At 42.2% G+C, this 18,913-nt stretch overlaps 1 protein-coding gene across 6 annotated transcripts in view; it reads left to right on the top strand.

The window, feature by feature from the left end:
• Positions 1 to 905: 905 nt before the first annotated feature.
• The window catches only part of MYB (MYB proto-oncogene, transcription factor), a 34,930-nt gene continuing 16,922 nt past the window's right edge, over positions 906 to 18,913 (top strand). For 4 of the 6 annotated variants that reach the window (XM_060168123.1, XM_060168121.1, XM_060168122.1 and 1 more), the window contains exons 1-10: positions 906 to 1,042; positions 5,478 to 5,595; positions 7,617 to 7,688; positions 9,192 to 9,284; positions 9,531 to 9,751; positions 11,462 to 11,696; positions 13,030 to 13,110; positions 13,525 to 13,629; positions 14,937 to 15,191; positions 18,198 to 18,340. In XM_060168123.1, coding sequence (XP_060024106.1) covers positions 1,020 to 1,042; positions 5,478 to 5,595; positions 7,617 to 7,688; positions 9,192 to 9,284; positions 9,531 to 9,751; positions 11,462 to 11,696; positions 13,030 to 13,110; positions 13,525 to 13,629; positions 14,937 to 15,191; positions 18,198 to 18,340 — 1,346 coding nt within the window. In that variant the 5' untranslated portion in view covers positions 906 to 1,019. Of the gene's footprint in view, positions 1,043 to 5,477; positions 5,596 to 7,616; positions 7,689 to 9,191; positions 9,285 to 9,530; positions 9,752 to 11,461; positions 11,697 to 13,029; positions 13,111 to 13,524; positions 13,630 to 14,936; positions 15,192 to 16,097; positions 16,461 to 18,197; positions 18,341 to 18,913 lie in introns of all 6 variants that reach the window. The other 2 variants (XM_060168124.1, XM_060168120.1) reach the window with 2 other exon arrangements.

The following is an 18,913-nucleotide window of genomic DNA, read 5'->3' as shown; positions in this document are numbered from 1 at the left end:
GCAGGGTGGGTGGGGCCGGGCGTGTGCCCCGGTGAGAATGAAGGCATGTGACAATGCGAAGGTGGCGTGTTGGCTCCAGGAGCTGGGTGGAGAGTGAAAGCTCCGCCGGGGTGCGCCATGTGTGAGCGGTGATAGCTCCAGCCCCACTCGTACTTAAGTGTCTTTGGTCATCAAGTTAAATTAGACATGATCTTTATTTAAAGAAAACAAAAACAAAAACATAGCCAAACATCCTATGCAAACGTATGCTCCCATCCCCTACTACCTATCCCCCAATCCAACATTGCCCCATCGCCAGGGAGCTGAGTTTTAAACCCTGCAGAAAATCCAATCTCAAATGCCAGAGTCCCCCACCCCCACCCCCCTTGCCGCCTCTGCGACAGTGAGGCAGAGCCCGGCGAGCTCGGTTCGGGTGCCCAGGAGCAAGCCGAGTGGGGCGACGGCGGTGCGGCCACCGAAAAGGAGGGGAGGAGGCATCAGTGGGACGTGGCGCGGCCCCGCGCGGCCCATGCCGCGGAGCGGGTTTTGCTCAGGAAAGGGCGCCGCCGCGGCCGCCGGCCGCCCCTCCCTGGCCCCGGGCTATCCGCCCGCGCGCCGCCTGGGCCTCGCAGCGCGCCAGGAGCAGCTCGGCGGCGCGAGAGCCGAAGGGGAGCGGCGGCCCCGCCGGCCGGGCAGCCCGGCGGGCGGCAGACAAGGCTACCGCGGAGGCGGTGGACAGGGCGCGTGCGCACTGCAGGGGCGCCAGATTTGGCGGGAGGGGGAGTGTCCAAAGCTCTTTGTTTGATGGCATCTCTGTTTACAGAGTTTACACTTTAATATCAACCTGTTTCCTCCTCCTCCTTCTCCTCCTCCGCGACCTCCTCCTCCTCCTCCTCCTCTTTCTCCTGAGAAACTTCGCCCCGGCGGTGCGGAGCGCCACTGCGCAGCCGGGGAGGGACGCAGGCAGGCGGCGGGCAGCGGGAGGCGGCAGCCCAGTGCGGTTCCCGCGGCTCCCAGCGGAGCCCCGCGCCCGCCGCGCCATGGCCCGGAGACCCCGGCACAGGTAACGGGGATCCCGGGCGGGCGGCCGCGGGCGGGGGCGCGCTGGGCGCCAGGCGCCGGGAGAGCAGGTGGGAAATGGTTCCCGGATCTTCTGCGGGGCTGTCAGATCCTGCGAGGACCTAGAGCCCCTGCCTTGGCAGCAGGAAGCCGCTCGAGGGACTGATGAATGGAAGAGCCTATGCGAGAAATGCATTAGGACGTTGGGAAGCACGCCCTGCGGCTCATTTTGCAAGTTGCACGGGGGTACGTCCTCTCTAGGGGGAAAAAAGCACGTTCCAGCCGGGGGCAGAGCGGTGCCCACCATTCCCGGGGAGCCCACTAGGTCCCTGGCTTGATGCCGCGGATGTCGGCGAGGGAGTCGCAGCGTAATTGCTGGATGCGTTGCGATATGTTTGGACTTGGAAGTGCAGAGCATATGGCAGATATAGGGAAAATGCCGGATAGTATAGTAGCTGCAGGTAGTTCATGTAAATTTCATTCATTCTTTATGGAGGCGAAGAAGAGCGTCAGCTGACAGGCGTCTGGAAAGAAGATTGTAGGGGAGGAAAGGGTCTCTACATCTGCAAATTGTTTTAAGCCCTGGTTTTGAAGGTTCTAATCATTATTCTCTGCGAGGCTTTTACTTCTAAAGCAAACATTGCACACCCGCTCCCACGCACCCGCGACGCACATGTCAACCGCACTTGGGGAGGCTCGCCGGGTATCTTGAATGAAGTGCCCTTACATTTCGGCCGGAAGGAGGGGAATAGGGAGCGGAGGAGGAAAAGACTGGTCCGAACTGTCACTTGCTGAAGCTCCCGCTTCCACCAGTCTCTGGACTTCCCGGACTGGACGCGCCGGAGCTCCCTGCGGGTGGCCGGGTGTAGGCGCTCGCTCGGCGGCCGTCACGGTTGCCACTCAACGGAAAGGGACTGAGGCGGGCAGCACCCAAGGCCGCTGCCGCGCAACCGGGACGCAATCCCCCGGAGCTCTTCCCCTGTGCAAGAGGTCCCGGCGCGGCGCGCGCACGTGGACCCGGCCGAGGTCGCCGTTCCTCCCCGCGCCCAGCTCTGCAGCCTCAGGTCGCCCTGTCGGAGGAGGGGAGACGGGACGGACCCTCGCCAGGAGGTTTTGGGGAAAAGTCCCTGGAGGCAAAGTAAACCCACCCTCTTTTCCTCGGGTTTTTTGATTTTCTTTTACTTATTTGTTTTCGAATCAGCGATCACGGGTCCTCTTGCAGAGCTAGGAAGTTGCAAAGAGCGTGGGTGTGGGCCCCGCTGCAGCACCCTCGGCCGGGCCTGGCCGGGCGGGGAGCGGCACCAAGGCATGGCCGGGTGCCGGAGAAAAAGGGAGGCGACTTGGGGGGCCGCTGGCTCCCTAAGCTTCGTCCAGGGCCCGGCCGCGCGGCGCAGGGGTGCTGCCCCTTAAGTGGTTTCACCTTCGCCCTTGGGACTTAACAGTAGAGCAACGGAGGTCACCTATTTTTTCGAGAGCGGAAACTAGGAGGAATAGGAGAAGGAGGGAGCTGGGAAGGGGTGCTGGGAGGAGGCGCGGGGGAGGCTCCGCGCCCCAAGATCTCGACTGTCCCCGCGGGGCGGGGCCGCGCAGGTTCCCTGTGGCTCCCAGGTAGCAGAGAGGGGAGGCGGCCAGGAGGGGCGGGAGCCTTGAACCTGCTTCAGGGGGAAGAGAAACCCGGCTGCGGGCTCGAAGCCGTTTCTTGCAAGGCGAACGTCAACTCGGCAGGGATTATTAACCAGGTCAGCGAAATGAGTCTGAACCCTGTTTCTAGAATCACAGTAGCGGCCACAAGGCACTTCCTCCCGCTCCCCTCCCTTTTCCCAACCCCCAACACTTCTTTTCTTTTTCGTTTCTTTGCACGGTTTGTTTCCTTGACAGAATGTAATATTCATAGTCGTACTCTTGTAACCACACCAGGTCTAGCAGGTGGGGAGTCGGGTGCATCAAGCTTGAAATCAGCCTTTGAGAGTCTTCTGACTGTTGGGTCTGAGATCTTCTCAGAGCAGATAAAGGAAAAGTTATTTCAGGTCCTTAGTAGAAATTAATCATGCTACTTAGACGACCCGGACAATTTAGAACGAGGAAATCTTATGCAAAGCTCAAAGGCGAGACCCGCGCCTAGCCTGCTGATGGACCCAGGAGCTGACAGTGTGAGCAGCCCTGGGCTCGCCCTGCTCCCCTCATGGCCTCTTCAGGACCTGCGGAAGTTGCACACCAAGTTTTCCCCGAGACTTTGCTTTTGCACGTCTCTGATTTTGCACATTTCTGCTTAATTTTTAAGAGTCATGGAAGATGTGGAATTATCCCTTATTAGCCCTGGAAAATACCTTACAAGTAAAATCCAAGCCCTCTGTATAGGCGAGCAACTGAGGTCGTGAGAGAGAGGAAGTGATTTGTCCAAGTCACGCAGCTAGGTGGAGGCAGAACTAGCACCTTTGCCTCCAGAACCCTAGTCCTGTTTGATGTCTATTCTCTCTCACCTGGTGTAGGCTGCCCCCTATGGGCAGCTGAATTTGTTGCTTATTCCTGAGTGTTGATCTGTTGCCCAGACAGTGGTGTCCAATTACTGATTTGGAAAACCTAGTCCTCACACCAAGGGAGGGAAAGGGGGAGGTGGTGGAGGGATGAATTGGGAGATTGAGACTGACATATATACACTAGTATGTATAAAATAGATAACTAATAAAAACCTGAAAAAAATATATAGTCCTCAGTTCTGAAAACGTGATCTCCAGATCCACCCAAACCCCCAAAGTTGAATTCAGTTGAATCTATGACTCCACTTTCCGATTACTCTGGTTTTCTTGGTATCCCTGATATTTCACAAGGGTGCCACCTCATTTGGGGGGCTTTCCAAGGAGTTCCCTATGAACCTTTCAAAAGCTCTAGGATTATAACTTTTTTTTTTCCACCTTATGATGCTTGTGCTTTTTATTAAAGGGAAACTACTGTAATTTTTAATCAGAAGTTGGTTTAGAGCCCCTTGTTGACAATGTGAAACAGGATCAGGCTCTTGTTTAAAAGGATAGGTACTAAATTAAAGATGGTTATAGATTATAAACACAGTTTAGTGGTCTTTTTTGTGGTGGCGTTTTAAGTTTGGATCACATCCTACTTATCGCTATGCATCCTGGACCTTCAGATTCTTTCCCAAAATAATAGTTTTAAATTATAAGAACCTCAAATTCAGGATTTTGGGTAAGCATTTTTGCTTGCTTTTAAGGGATGGGTAATATATACTTGTAAGTTACTTTTGGAAGACAAAACCTGATATGAACATACATTTTCCTTTTAGACTAATGATCTGCATTATGATATTGCTTTATATCATTATTTTTATCGTTTTTAGTTTGATGGAATTCTCAATATTACAATGATAAATTTTAGTAAATTTTTAAAGATAGTATAATTTTTCCTCATATCTTAAGTTTTATAAGTAAAATTATAACTAAAAGTAAACTTGCTGTAAAATGACTCTCACCTATCCATTATATGATTAATAAACATTACGTATAAAGTTACTTCAAAAGTCATCATAATTTATAGTTTTGGTCAAGTAGGTAAAAGAAAAAACTCTTTTGAAAACAGTAATGGGTTCCTTTTAAACCCACCTGGGGGAATCCCTCAGTTTTGAATTAGGTACATTTTAAGATCTTTCAAAAACCATTCAGTCAGAGGTAGAAAAAACATGAGTAAGATTCTGACTATCATGTGGCCTAATTATTCACTTGGTTACTCTGGAAACTGAGGATTGTAAACATGGCCACAAGTTGGATCAACCTGGCCTGGAGTTTTGAACTGCTTGGTATTAATGTTATTTACAAAGCAGTTTGATCACTTGATCATTTATCCTTTGTCAGGTTTTTAAATCCTTTCCTTTTAGATTCTCTTAATCTTCTAATCTTTAAGGGATGACTATAATTACATTGTTGGGTGCATTACTTCTTGAATTTTTTTCTCTTAATAAAACACCAGTCCCATTAGGATAACATAATTGAGGTTTTTTTAATTGTATTTGGGAAATATTACTTAAATGATGGGACGTATACCAAAGGTTTTGCGAGTGTACTTATGTAAAGGACATGGGCTCTCGTTCCTTTTATTGTCCTTAACATTAAGTTTTAAACTTAAACCTTCATTGGTTGGAAGGTTGCCAATTGTGTAACTTGTCACTGGTCTAACATTAACAGCAGGTTTAAACATGCAGAGCAATAGAAAGTACCAGGTCCTTTGCCGTATCTGTGGATACCAATAACAGCAGAACCAGTTTACAATCCTAGAGCAACAGAGTGCCAAAAACAGTCTCGTTATGCAAGTTTTCAAAGTTTTATCTTCGTAACCTTTGAAAAGATTGTTGAGGAGTTTTGGTGTAAGTTTTGTAATCCAGTCGTTTGAATCCTCTTGTTTCAGTCCACATCTGCCCATTTTTATTTCTGCAGCATCTACAGTAGTGACGAGGATGATGAAGACATTGAGATGTGTGACCATGATTATGATGGGCTGCTTCCCAAGTCTGGAAAGCGTCACTTGGGGAAAACTAGGTGGACCAGGGAAGAGGTAACTAATCATGTAATCAAAACATGGGGAAAAACCTAGAGTGCATCCATTTATAAAAAACAAAATTCCAGCTAAACTACAGATGTTCAAACTCCTTAGCGGGCTCTCTGACTCTTATCCTAGCCTGCCTCACCACTCCCCCACATGGACACTATACCATCCTTTTCCAAACTTTTTGCAGTTGTTTGAAGGTCCCCTCCTCACTTTGTTTTATCTGCGTTTCCTTCTGCCTATTCTGTTCTTGTCCCTTTGCCCCACAAATTCTTACTACTTCTTTTTTTTTTGGGTTCGTGGGCCTCTCACTGTTGTGGCCTCTCCCGTTGCGGAGCACAGGCTCCGGACGCGCAGGCTCAGCGGCCATTGCTCACGGGCCCAGCCGCTCCGCGGCATGTGGGATCTTCCCGGACCGGGGCACAAACCCGTGTCCCCTGCATCGGCAGGCGGACTCTCAACCACTGCGCCACCAGAGAAGCCCCTTACTACTTCTTCATCACTTGTGAAGACATCACTTCTGTGAAGCCATCCTTGGCTTCCCCAGACAGGTTGGATTCGTCCTCCAACCAATGGATACATACATGTTCTTATCTATTGTTGCTGTAATGTATATGCCCCCCCGCCCAGTAGACTGTAAGTCTGCTGAGGGCAGAGCTAAACGTCTATTCATTTTTGTGTTCCCTGAACCCAGAATCGATTGCCACAAAGTGGAATATTAACAGATGTTCCCTGAACAAATGAATGAATTGCTATTTCCAAAAACAAAACAAAAGAATAAAGCAAAACACTCACAGAACTTGTCTTGTTATAATGGGTTCATTTAACATTCTTGGTATATAATATTACACAGAGGAATATATGTGGATGTCTGTTCTGAAAGCATTCAAAAATGGATGGAGGTGTGTCTCCTTCTCACCTCTCTTTGTCTGCTAGCTTATCAAATCTTGATCTCTATGGGAATGGAAAAATGCTTAGGAGGCAAAATTATTAATGTAAGAGAAAAGTTACTTTTTTCTTCCAAGTTCTTTAAAAAAATTTTGCTACCAATTGTAGAAGATTTCATGTTAGAATAAATGGTATTGACTCTTCTTCGGTTTCATCCTGTCCTCCTTCACTTAAACCAGAACTCTCATTGACAGGCAGACGGGATTTCCAGTGCGGCCCATAGGAAATCCATAATTTACCTATGGAAATTGTGCACTTGGGTGATTCTCAGCGATTTAGAAGTTCTGTTTGTAACACTGGTTTCCTAATTGCTGTGACTGTGTCATAGCGAGGACTCACATTGTGTGTGAAAGTTACCTTTGCAGAAACATGAGGATTCTCTTTTGCTTGAACATGTTTGGAAAGACACTTGTGAACTGAAAGAGTTCACCCTGACGTTTAGCGTCTTCTGTGTTCTAATAAGTTTGGTCTCATTTAAATTGTCAACACATTGATACAAAAGCTAAATGATTTTCTTACATCATACATGCCTTTAAGTGTAATTAAGAAAAGTGATCTTACATTTTTTTATATGAAAGAGGTTGAACTTACTAAATGTTAGACTAGAGCTTGAACTGTTTCTTACTGAGAGTCTATTGCCATAGTTCAATGTCTCTTACGTCAAACACTGGAGTTCATTACTTTTTTCCCACAAAGTAAAATTTTAAAAGTTACCATATGTTAAACATTCAATGCGCCAGGCATTATGCTAAAGTTTTGCGTAATTAACTCATATAATCCCCAAATAACCCTGCTGACATCATCGTTTCCATTGTACAGATGACAATACTAATGTCCAGAAAAGCAAAATGATATACCCAGGTTTATACAGCTAATCAGTAGCTGAGTTAAGATTCAAACTCTGGTCTGTCTGACTCTAAATAAATGTATGCTGTAAACCAGTATATCACCTTAATATTTGTTGAATTTGGTTATTTTTGAGAGATTTTTTTTGGTGGGGGGTTGGTTCCCCTTTAACTCTAACTTGAATAGAGTTGTACAGTAAATGACTGATATCCTAGGATTACCTTTAAATGTCTTAGGATGAAAAACTAAAGAAGCTGGTGGAACAGAATGGAACAGATGACTGGAAAGTTATTGCCAATTATCTCCCGGTGAGTTAGTAATTTTTTTCTTTCTGTAAAAGGAAATCTTCTCCCAAAGATTTAAATAAGATATTGTAGGAGATGATATTAAGACATTACGTATTTGCTTGTATATAAGAAGTAAGGGAGAAATGCCTCATCTGTAACTTATATTTCTTTTGTAATGCATATAATTAAAATTTCTAAATGTATTTTTAAAGGATTTTTACAATGTATTTTAAATGTTTGCTTCTTATTTTATCTTTTAATTTTTTAGAATAATATAAATTCGCATTTTGATGATTTGTTGTATGGTAGATGACTAAACTCATGGTACTTCCCCCAAGTCAGCTTCTTTTAAATTTCCTATTTTTTCAATAGCCATAATTTTGGTACCCTGGTTTAAAATTTTGGCGTTCTTTTAGACTTATCATACTCCCCCATCCCCTACAATCAAGCGAGGATTAAGGAATCTGGGATTCCTTTGTTTATTCTTCTCACCGTTCCGTATGTTCGGCCCCTTTCCCTCTTCTCTGGCCGATTGCATTGCCTTCATAACTGGCTTTCCTACTTGTAGCTTTCCACTTTCCCATACATTCCAGACACCACTGACAGATGGAGCTTCATAAAATGCAGCTGTACTTTACTTTTCAAAACTAGCAACAGTAACTTCGAGTCTCACACATCAGGTAAACTGCCTGGCACATGAGGGCCTTCCCATATGCCTCACCTTACAGCCCCAGTTCTGTTTCCTACTTCCCCTCCGCAAGCAGGTTTGGTTGAATTCATTTCTGCTTTCCCTCCTGAGGGCTTTTGTCCCTGGTGATGCCACCTCCTAAAATGTTCTAGCCATCCTTCAAAGTCCATGCCAAGAGCTTTTCTGTACTCCTTCTAAGGAAACATAATTTCTCCTCCTCAGAAGATGCTCCTTTTTCCACCCCAATATCATTTTACTTTGGTCTCTTCTTGCATATGAATCAAATTCTGCCCTCTGTTAGTTAATTATATATTTGTCTTTTACTTCTTACAAGACTATAAACTCTTATAAAACAGGGCCTATCTTTATTCACCTTTGTTCTTTCCACAATATTAACACTTGTGGTCCTAAATTGAAGCACATCTCTTAGTTTGAATGGGAATCAAACTTGAGTCATTTAGAGTGGGTTTCCATAGAAGTCCAACATCAATATGGAATCGCTAAGAAGTCCTAATCCATGTGGGTACTTCCAAATGCAATACACTGAGGTTAAGGTTAAGTTAAATTGACAACCAGGTATACAGTACGATGATCCTTTAGTTCACATGGCAGGACTATTTCCCTGAGGATGCAGAGCTTCTAATTTTAGATGCAACTTTGATATATTCTTTGTATGTTCTTTCGCTGTAAGTAATGGGCTCTCCAGATATGCCCTAAACTATGTTCTTGAATGTTTTCACTGCATATTGTCCGTGTGTGATTTTTATTACAGCAGTCTTCATGTGCTTATCACATCGTATCTGTATGACAGTGCACACTTTATCTTATTTGCCTAGAATCGAACAGATGTGCAGTGCCAGCACCGATGGCAGAAAGTACTAAACCCTGAGCTTATCAAGGGTCCTTGGACCAAAGAAGAAGATCAGAGAGTAAGTTCTTTCTCCGTTGGTGTGTGAATCACAATTATGAATATTCCCCAACATTGTTGACTGTTTCCCAACTTGAAGAAACAGGTAAAGTGTGCAAACAGGAAGCAGAGGACTCCATTCCCATATTTCCCATGAATGAAAGAGGATTTTTAGAAATTTTCTAAAGATCTTGTAACATGAAGAATGATTACACTGACTCATTACATAACATTAAAACATAGGTTATTTTTGTGTGTTTATCTGAAGGTGATAGAGCTTGTACAGAAATACGGTCCGAAACGTTGGTCTGTTATTGCCAAGCACTTAAAGGGGAGAATTGGAAAACAATGTAGGGAGAGGTGGCATAACCACTTGAATCCAGAAGTTAAGAAAACCTCCTGGACAGAAGAGGAAGACAGAATTATTTACCAGGCACACAAGAGACTGGGGAACAGATGGGCAGAAATCGCAAAGCTACTGCCTGGACGGTAATAATATGTCAAAAAATATATTGATTGGGAAGAATGAGGGAGTGGGTATTGAACATTCTGCTTTAAAATGTATGGTGAGTGAATTACATTTTATCGATGGTAAATGTTTCACAAGATAAACTAGATCCATAGCTTTTACAACTGGAAGAGATCTTAGAGTTTACCTGGTTGAGGACTTCCAGAATCCACCCAACAGTGAGCTTGGGCCAACTTTCCTCAGCCTCAGTTGCCCCATTTGCAAAACGGGGTATAACCTACTTCGTAGGGCCAATGCTAGTATCAAGTAAAACAAATGTCAGAGCACTTTGTAAACTACAAAACTCTAAACACATAGAAGCAAACCAAGGGTAGACAGTTTGTCTCTGGTCTGAGTTCACACAGCTGGTTAAGTGACCAGAAGGAATTTGGCTACCATTTTCCTGATACCATGTTCATTTCATTATACCACTTGGCTTAATTTTTTCTTTTGAATAAAGAAAGACTGTATTTCTAGAATTATCATAATGCTTCCAGGTTTTTAAATAATGTCATTGTTAAGCTTTCTTTTTAATGAACAAAGCACGAAAATGACCTCATTATGAGGGATATCTATGGAAGCTCATTTTTGTCCCACTTTCCCCATTTAAACAGTTTATAACGGATGTCATTTAGTTTGGAAGATACTAATTATAAATCTTACATTAAAATATTGTAGGATAGGAAACATTTTAAATATTTTTATTCTTGAGCTTCATAACCCCAAAGTGGAGAAAGGGTCATTTCAAAGAAGGCTGTGGCTCTCATGGTCTATGCAGTGTTCTCTTGTGATGTTCTGAAACATTTCCTCCCTCCTGGTTCAGTATAAGCTTAGAGAATTCAAGAGGTTGATAAAAGGAGGCCTTTTCTCCCATATGGTCTGAAAGGATATGCTGTTGATTCTTCCAAAAATTTAAGGGGCAATTGAACTTCCTCTTTCTTTAGCATACATTCCCCCACCCCCATCGAAATAGTAAAAGGGAGGCTTAAAACGGTTTTTTTGAATTGAGAAACTGTTTTCCTGAGAATTGAAAAACCTTAGTAAAAATGCTTTGCAGTTTGAAAATATATTGGGGAGTTAGCCTCTTTCCCTTCGGGATCCCATTTTGCATTTTCGCCTCTGGTTATGGTTCCATTTGCCTGGTTATGGAACCATTTGAGGTAGTTTTCAAAAGGTGGGAATTTTTTTTACTCAAAATCTCTGGCTAGTGCTATTCTAGATAAAGAGTAGACGCTGAGACGGCAGCAACGTCATTATTGCTCACCAGACTTTACTGAGTGCCTGTTGTGATGTGTAGGCCCTGCTAAGCCACACTCAAAGGAGTAATTTTCTAGAACAGCCAGAACTTTAAGTTGTATTAGAGTCTTGTATCACAATCAGAATAAACACGAAGGGTGTTTTATTGGAAATATTCTTAACAAGGAAACAAAATGGCTAAAAGGTTTCAGCATTTATAGCAAACTATATAAGTTCCATATTATGTAATTTAGAGAAACCTATCAATTTTAATTAGGTGATAGTGGAAGCATGATTTTTAGGAGGCAGAGAAGACAGAAACGATTAAAAGGAAAGAAACACTCATAGTGGACCAAAAGAAAGGGTCTCTGTTAGAAACAGTTTTCTGTCAATTAACTGTAATCTGAATTGAAATTTTTGTTTGTAAAATGTGTATGTGATATATTTCTGTGCAGAACTGATAATGCTATCAAGAACCACTGGAATTCTACCATGCGTCGCAAGGTCGAGCAGGAAGGTTATCTGCAGGAGTCTTCTAAAGCCAGCCAGCCACCAGTGGCCACAAGTTTTCAGAAGAACAGCCATTTGATGGGTTTTGCCCATGCTCTACCTTCAGCTCAACTCCCTCCAACTGGCCAGCCCTCAGTTAACAATGACTATTCCTATTACCACGTTTCTGAAGCACAAAACGTAAGCCATTCCTCAGAATTTAGTTTAATGAGAGAGATGTTATTTTAGCTCCAGGTAATAATGATACCTTTCAGGTGCATACTTCTCAGCTTTCATGAACATGACCATGATCATGATCAATCGAGAGGGGTGGGTGTTGTTAGCCCTGATACGGATCCAGAAATGAGGATGTTAAGTGATTTGTCCAGGGTTACACAGCTCATAGAGGTAGTACAGACTAAAACCCAAGTTGTTTGATTCTAACTTGCTGCTTCGAATCTAATTTGGGAAGTTAGCTTTTGGATGTAAATTTACTTATCAAGGTACTGCTGAAGAAGGATGGGGGTATGGAGGTGCAGTTGTATCTAATACTTTTCTCTGCTCAAATGAAAAGTGCATGTAATATTACATTTAAAGAGGAAATAGTTTGACCCTGAAATTTAACAGATGATTGTAAGTTCAATTCTGGTAGTGATCTAGCTGAAGTATCTTAATTTATTCATTCAGTAAGTGTTTACCTTCTTACTGTGAATCAGGAGCAGTTTTGTGACTGACATCTGACATCTTTTGTCTTCCTTTGAATCGGTGTGATTCTTTCTTCATTTCTTGATATTTATATTTATGGACAAAAATCTTCAAAATGGGTGGGAAAAGAAGAATAAAGAGAAAAAAATCAAGAAACTTGAATCTTAAAAGCAGCAATAATAAATGGTGAAACTTATCCAAGAATTCAGAGCTCATAAGCAAATTCTATGCAAAACATATTAGTAGTTTTTACTCTTCTCTGTCTGTTCCATATATTTGACTACAGACCTTCCTGACTGGTCTCAGGTGAATGAACTATCTTAAGAGGTGCTATACTCTTTCCTAAAGCTCATAATAATTCACAGAAACATATTTGTATTTATAAACAGCTAGTGCCATCCGTTTTTACCATCAAAACTTTCATACACTCGTGAATGTATTTTAGATTATATTTTTCTTTCTGTTTTACTCTAAGGAATACTTCCTATCAGGATCGATGAGCACCTTAAATTTCTTTCGCTCTGTTGCTTTAGCTCTTTAACAATTATTAAAGGCTTGGCTAAAATTTCAAATTGGAGTTGGGTTTTATTTATTTATTTTGCTTTGTGAATTTTATCAGAAAAGTGTTTGTTTGTTTTCCTTAGTCCTAGAGCAAAACTTCAGGAAGCCAACAAGTCCCCTGAAGCACGTGTAACCATGAATGTCTCGGCCTTTGTTTGTTTTGCCTTTTTTTAAAATTTAATTTTATTTATTTTTTTATACAGCAGGCTCTTATTAGTTATCTATTTTATACATATTAGTGTATATATGTTTTGCCTTTTTGATGTAGGTCTCCAGTCACGTCCCATATCCTGTAGCGTTACATGTAAATATAGTCAATGTCCCTCAGCCAGCTGCTGCAGCCATTCAGGTAAGCCCATTTTAAGATCATTTCATGAAGAAACTCATTAGCTACTCACGGCACAGTTCTGTTTCTTTCATCCCAACGATTATTTGCACCTGATCCACTGAAGTTAAAAGAAAAGGGGGCTGTGGGGAGGTGGGCAGAGCTCTGGCCAGCAAGTTACACTTCAGGTTCTCTGACGTTAGAAGTTGAAACAACCCCTCCGTCAGCATCTCCTCTAGCCTCAGGTTTCACATCCCTCCCTTATGTCTGGGATAACATTCAGAGATTTCTACAGTGGCCAGATTCCGTTGGCGTTTGTTCCACGCCAGGGCTCTTTGGGTTCTGTGTGGTCCCTCGTGAACCTCGGGCCACGATCATTGTATTTACACTTTCCCACCAGATCTTTGTCTTTTTTTCTCCCTTAACTTTTAATTTCAGAGACACTATAACGATGAAGACCCTGAGAAAGAAAAGCGAATAAAGGAGCTAGAGTTGCTTCTAATGTCAACTGAGAATGAACTCAAAGGACAGCAGGCACTTCCAGTAAGATGTCACTGCCTACTTGATCTGGGCGGGGGATAACGCTTGACCCCAGCGCTCTTCTGTACCTTTTCCCTTATCTTCTAAATATCACACTAATCAAGACTCTGTATATCCACTAACAATGTTTAAACACTAGAGGTTGCTTGTAATAAAATGCAGCTGGTATCACGATGTGTGTTGACTAAGTTGGAAGTAGTCCTTTTGTGTTGCCATAGAAACTCAATATCCATTTGTGATTCTCAGTCTTGATTTTTCTTTTCTTCAGAAGGACTGTAATCAATTCAAAGACTAGCAGAGAAAAAATGAAAATTTGCAATTTTTTTTTTTACAAATCTGTGTATCTGTCGGGTGCCTATTCATTCGATTTTTTCTATTATTCTTTTAAGCTAGATTTTCGTACTTTATAATTTCAAATATGATTTGATGTATGTCCAGTATATACATGTAAAAAAAGATATATATTAAATCTCTCCATAAGCAACATAAATGTCTCTCTTTTGTTTGCACACACAAAAGCTGTGTGGACCATTACTGAATTCTGACATCTTTTCTAGTGTTTGGGCAGCAAACTGGGAAAGCAGCTTGCACTTTGTAACGTATGTAATTAACCAACAAAGAGAATGAAAGATGGGATACCCAGTAGGTATTCTGAGGAGTAGATTTCTTTTTGGTTAAATAATAAAATGATTATGTGCATATGATAGTTCGACCACTTTTTAACTTTAGTTAATGTTTTGCAATTTCTCCTGTTGCATGGTCATGCTGAAAGGAGACTTCTGTTAATTTGCTCTTCTGCTTTCCTAACCACGTTGATTTGGCAGCCCTTCACTGCATCAGTGCAATCTGTAGCATTAAAAAAGGAGTAGAAGCCACAAGAATATATGCAAATAAAAGCAGCTCTAACTCTTGAATCCTCCAGCCTTTTTGTAGGTTAGAATGAGAATAGCCCACTTCTTAATTTGCAGCAAACCTTTATGATCCTATTGGAAATTATGTTAAAGTAGATTTTTAAGACATTCCATGTGAGAGTTGTACTTGGTAACATAATCCCTCTATTTTCAGTTTTAACAAAATGATGACAGTGAAGGTAATCCTATAGATGACAGGCTATACCATTATTAAAAAGCAGGGTCTTGCATTGATAGAAGGAAACATCTTGACAACTGTCTCATAGGCGCAAGTTTTGGATGATGCAACAACTTTTATCTTTCCTCTAACAGCATCTGATACCTTGTGCAACTTCATTGCTAAGTTCCTTCTCCCTTTTTCCTCCCCGCTTTTTCTTTATTCCCCCACCCCCTCCTTAGACACAGAACCACACATGCAGCTACCCTGGGTGGCACAGCACCACCATTGCCGACCACACCAGACCTCATGGAGACAGTGCACCTGTTTCCTGTTTGGAAGACCACCACTCCACTCCATCTCTGCCGGTGGATCCTGGTTCCCTACCTGAAGAAAGCGCCTCTCCAGCCAGGTGCATGATCGTCCACCAAGGCACCATTCTGGACAATGTTAAGAACCTCTTAGAATTTGCAGAAACACTTCAATTTATAGATTCTGTAAGTAGAATTTTTAAGGCAAGCTAATGTTTTTGGAAGGGGGATTAGGAAACTCCTCAAATTGTTGCCATTTTCTATGGCGAATATCATGTTACTAGCATATGTTAACGTAAACGTATGACTTTAGTTTCTGTGTATATATTTTTTCAATATCTGATTTCTTAGGCTACCCAGATATAAAGGTAGCTTTTCACATATTTCCTTCAAAATGCATATTTTTAAAAATAGTAAAGTTAATGACCTATAAGTAGAGCTTGGGTAATAGGAATGATATTTGGATTATTTTAAACTTGTTTTTTTGTACTTTGTTTACTCCTTTGTGTTTCCCTAAAATTGTGCTTTGCTTTTGGATAGCACATTAAGAATTATGTTCACTCGGAGCTTAAAGCCATCTTTCAATATATGTGAATTGGTAATATGTTCATTTGTTGGCGCATGGCTTTCTCCACAAAACATTGATTACCAGTCCCAACGGATTCACTGAGACAAACCATCTCTGGTGAAACAAACTTGAATTCAGTACCACAAAAGCAGGCACTCAATTCATTTCCTTTGTTTCCCGGTTGGTTAAAAAGCATTTACTGCATCCCCCATCAGACAGAGGATGAACATTGCCAAAATGTGCTATCAAAAAGTCTTCTTTTTGCTTTGAACTGCATGCAAATGATAGAGTGCCAGGAGGTCCCTGCAGCACCAGGGTAGGGCCAGCCTTGAGGCAGCATGGCAGACGCACCATGCAGTATACCAGAACAACTGTTCATCCCGAAGCTGTTTCTCAGGAGGTCAAGCAAGTGGGCCAGGTGTTTTCTTTGCGTTCAGCATCTCTTTCTCAGTGCTGTGTTTCAGGTGATGGCACACATCATGCACACACTGTCTCAAAGTTCTGTGCCTCCCACATTGTTTCAGGATCCTTCATCGTGGGGTGATCTCAGCAGTTTTGAATTCTTTGAAGAAGCAGCTTTTTCACCTAGCCAACACCACGCAGGCAAAGCCCTCCAGCTTCAGCAAAGAGAGGGCAATGTGAATAGGCCTGCAGGAGAGCCTAGCAAGAGGGCGAACAAACGCAAGTTGAGTGAGGGTTCACTTGACCTGCCCAAGCCCTTCCCTCCTGCGAGGCCCAGCACAATTCCACGGGTCATCCTTCGAAAAAAGCAGGGCCAAGCCAGCCCCATAGCCACTGGGCACTCTAGTTCCTTGATATTTGCTGACATCAGCAGTTCAACTCCCAAGCGTTCCCTTGTCAAAAGCCTACCTTTCTCCCCCTTGCAGGTAGAGCACAATTTCTGCACAGCTGTTACTAATTTTCAGCAGACACCTGACCCTTAATAATCTAGAAACTAATCCTTTGGAACAAATGACTCATTACTGTTGTCTTCACTGATTTCATTCCGTTGTTGCCTCTGGCTGTTGCTAAGTCATACTGCCTCCCAGAGTGTAGGCTATCTGTAGATGGACTGATGATTTTGTCATAATTCTCTCTCTGACTTTTTGGTGATTCTAAAGAGAGTTAGTTGCCTGGGATGTGCTTTTATTTCCTTCAACACTAGAGTTTAACGTTTCTACTCCTTCCTCTTCTCCCATCCCTTTAAAAACTTTAACAGATTTTCTGCCTCTTTGTTCACTTATTGTTATGTGATTCACTGACCCAGGGGAGGAGGGAACCAAATTATGTTTAGATAACATTTGAGCTGCAATGAGAAAATTTAAAGGTTCCAGTCCATCTTTAAGTGAAAAAGTTTTGGGAGAAAATGAGGAACAAATGCTTAAGAAAAACAACGTATGTTTTAATTTCAATTTCTCAACATTGGCTCTTCTGAGTCGTGCCATAATATTTTATTGGCAGTTTTTGCCAATGAATGTTCTTATTTCATACAGCTTTTTTAAGGCATGGAAATTATAATTTTTATCAAAGACTTGTGTTCCTTAATTATGAAAATAATTGAAGCTAAAGGATAATTTGGCACTTTAAAACATTTTTCCAATTATGCCTGTCGAGTCTGTTATAAGAACAACTTAGGTATGAGCAAATGATATGCCCACTAAAAAAAGATCTTCTTTTTTTGCTTGTATTTTCCAAACCCTGTTCTGAAGTATATTAGTTCTACAAGATTTTAATGATGTTCCAGAAAAACATCTAAATATATAGGTATATAAGTTTGGGAAACACTGAATCAAACAAAATTAAAATGGTTTGTTTAGGGCTTCCCTGGTGGCGCAGTGGTTGAGAGTCCGCCTGCCGATGCAGGGGACACGGGTTCGTGCCCCGGTCCGGGAGGATCCCACATGCCGCGGAGCGGCTGGGCCCGTGAGCCATGGCCGCTAAGCCTGCGCATCCGGAGCCTGTGCTCTGCAACGGGAGAGGCCACAACAGTGAGAGGCCCGCGTACCGCAAAAAAAAAAAAAAAAAAAAAATGGTTTGTTTACTGCAGGACCTCTCAAAGTTTTTAATATACGGATGTGCATTGTGAATTTCCAGGAGGAGATTACAATATGTGTGTTTCCCAAATTTGTTTTACCTTGGAACCATTTGAGGAACACCTATTACTTTCCCAGAACATCAGTGTTCTGAGAGATACAGCTTAAATTATTCAAGAATTTTCCACATAATGTCAACTTTATATAATAATGGTTCCTAGATCATTAAAGAGAAAAAACGAAGTATGAAAGAAAAAAATGATTACTTTCCAAAAAAATCACTTTAACACCTTTAATGTTAATAAGAAGTGCATCTCATTCTCTTTAATGACAAGTGTCCTTATTGAGAATGTTTTCTTAGGATTTTGCAAGTTTTTCAGCATTGACTCTAGATTTTATTTCTTGGAAATCATACTCCAAATCCTGGGTGCTGAATTGAAATAAAACACTATGTGCTTGTTAACATCATTGTTATCTCACATAATGGTCCAGTAAAATATACCTACTTGTTAACAACATGTCATTTTTAAATTGGGTTGAGTAAAGAATCACTGTTTAATTTAAGTATATTTTCTTTCTTCCCATATTTAGTTCTTAAACACTTCCAATAACCATGAAAACTTAGACTTGGAAATGCCTTCTTTAACTTCCACCCCTCTCAATGGTCACAAATTGACTGTTACAACACCATTTCATAGAGACCAGACTGTGAAAACTCAAAAGGAAAATACTATGTAAGTCCTTGTTTCAAGAAAAAAATTATTTATTTACTTATATTTAATTAATAGAATATAGTCCCCAAATGTCTGATCTATTTATATGTATGTAATTTTACTGATCCACTTTTATATACATAGTCATGTGTATCTCCACATTCAATATGCCTGTCCTGGGCATGTTAGAACTACCTAGAGGTAGAAGGTAGGAGAATAAACTAAATTACCTTTTGTAGTTCATTTCAAAATTTCCTATATATGGGCTTCCCTGGTGGCGCAGTGGTTGGGAGTCTGCCTGCCGATGCAGGGGACACGGGTTCGTGCCCCGGTCCGGGAAGATCCCATGTGCTGCGGAGAGGCTGGGCCCGTGAGCCATGGCCGCTGAGCCTGCGTGTCCGGAGTCTGTGCTCCGCAACGGGAGAGGCCACAACAGTGAGAGGCCCGCGTACTGCAAAAAAAAAAAAAATTTCCTATATATGCAAAGGTAATTTTAAAATAACTTTTCCATTCAGTTTTTCTGTTTGTTCAATAAGTCCTTTTCTTCTTCACCAAAAGCAAGCTTTTTCAGCCTTCTTTCCTCTTTGATTATAA

The sequence above is a fragment of the Lagenorhynchus albirostris genome, chromosome 12 (assembly GCF_949774975.1).
Source record: "Lagenorhynchus albirostris chromosome 12, mLagAlb1.1, whole genome shotgun sequence".
Lineage (NCBI taxonomy): Eukaryota > Metazoa > Chordata > Mammalia > Artiodactyla > Delphinidae > Lagenorhynchus > Lagenorhynchus albirostris.
Note: the sequence above shows the minus strand (reverse complement) of the source record. Positions and strands in the feature narration are given on the sequence as shown.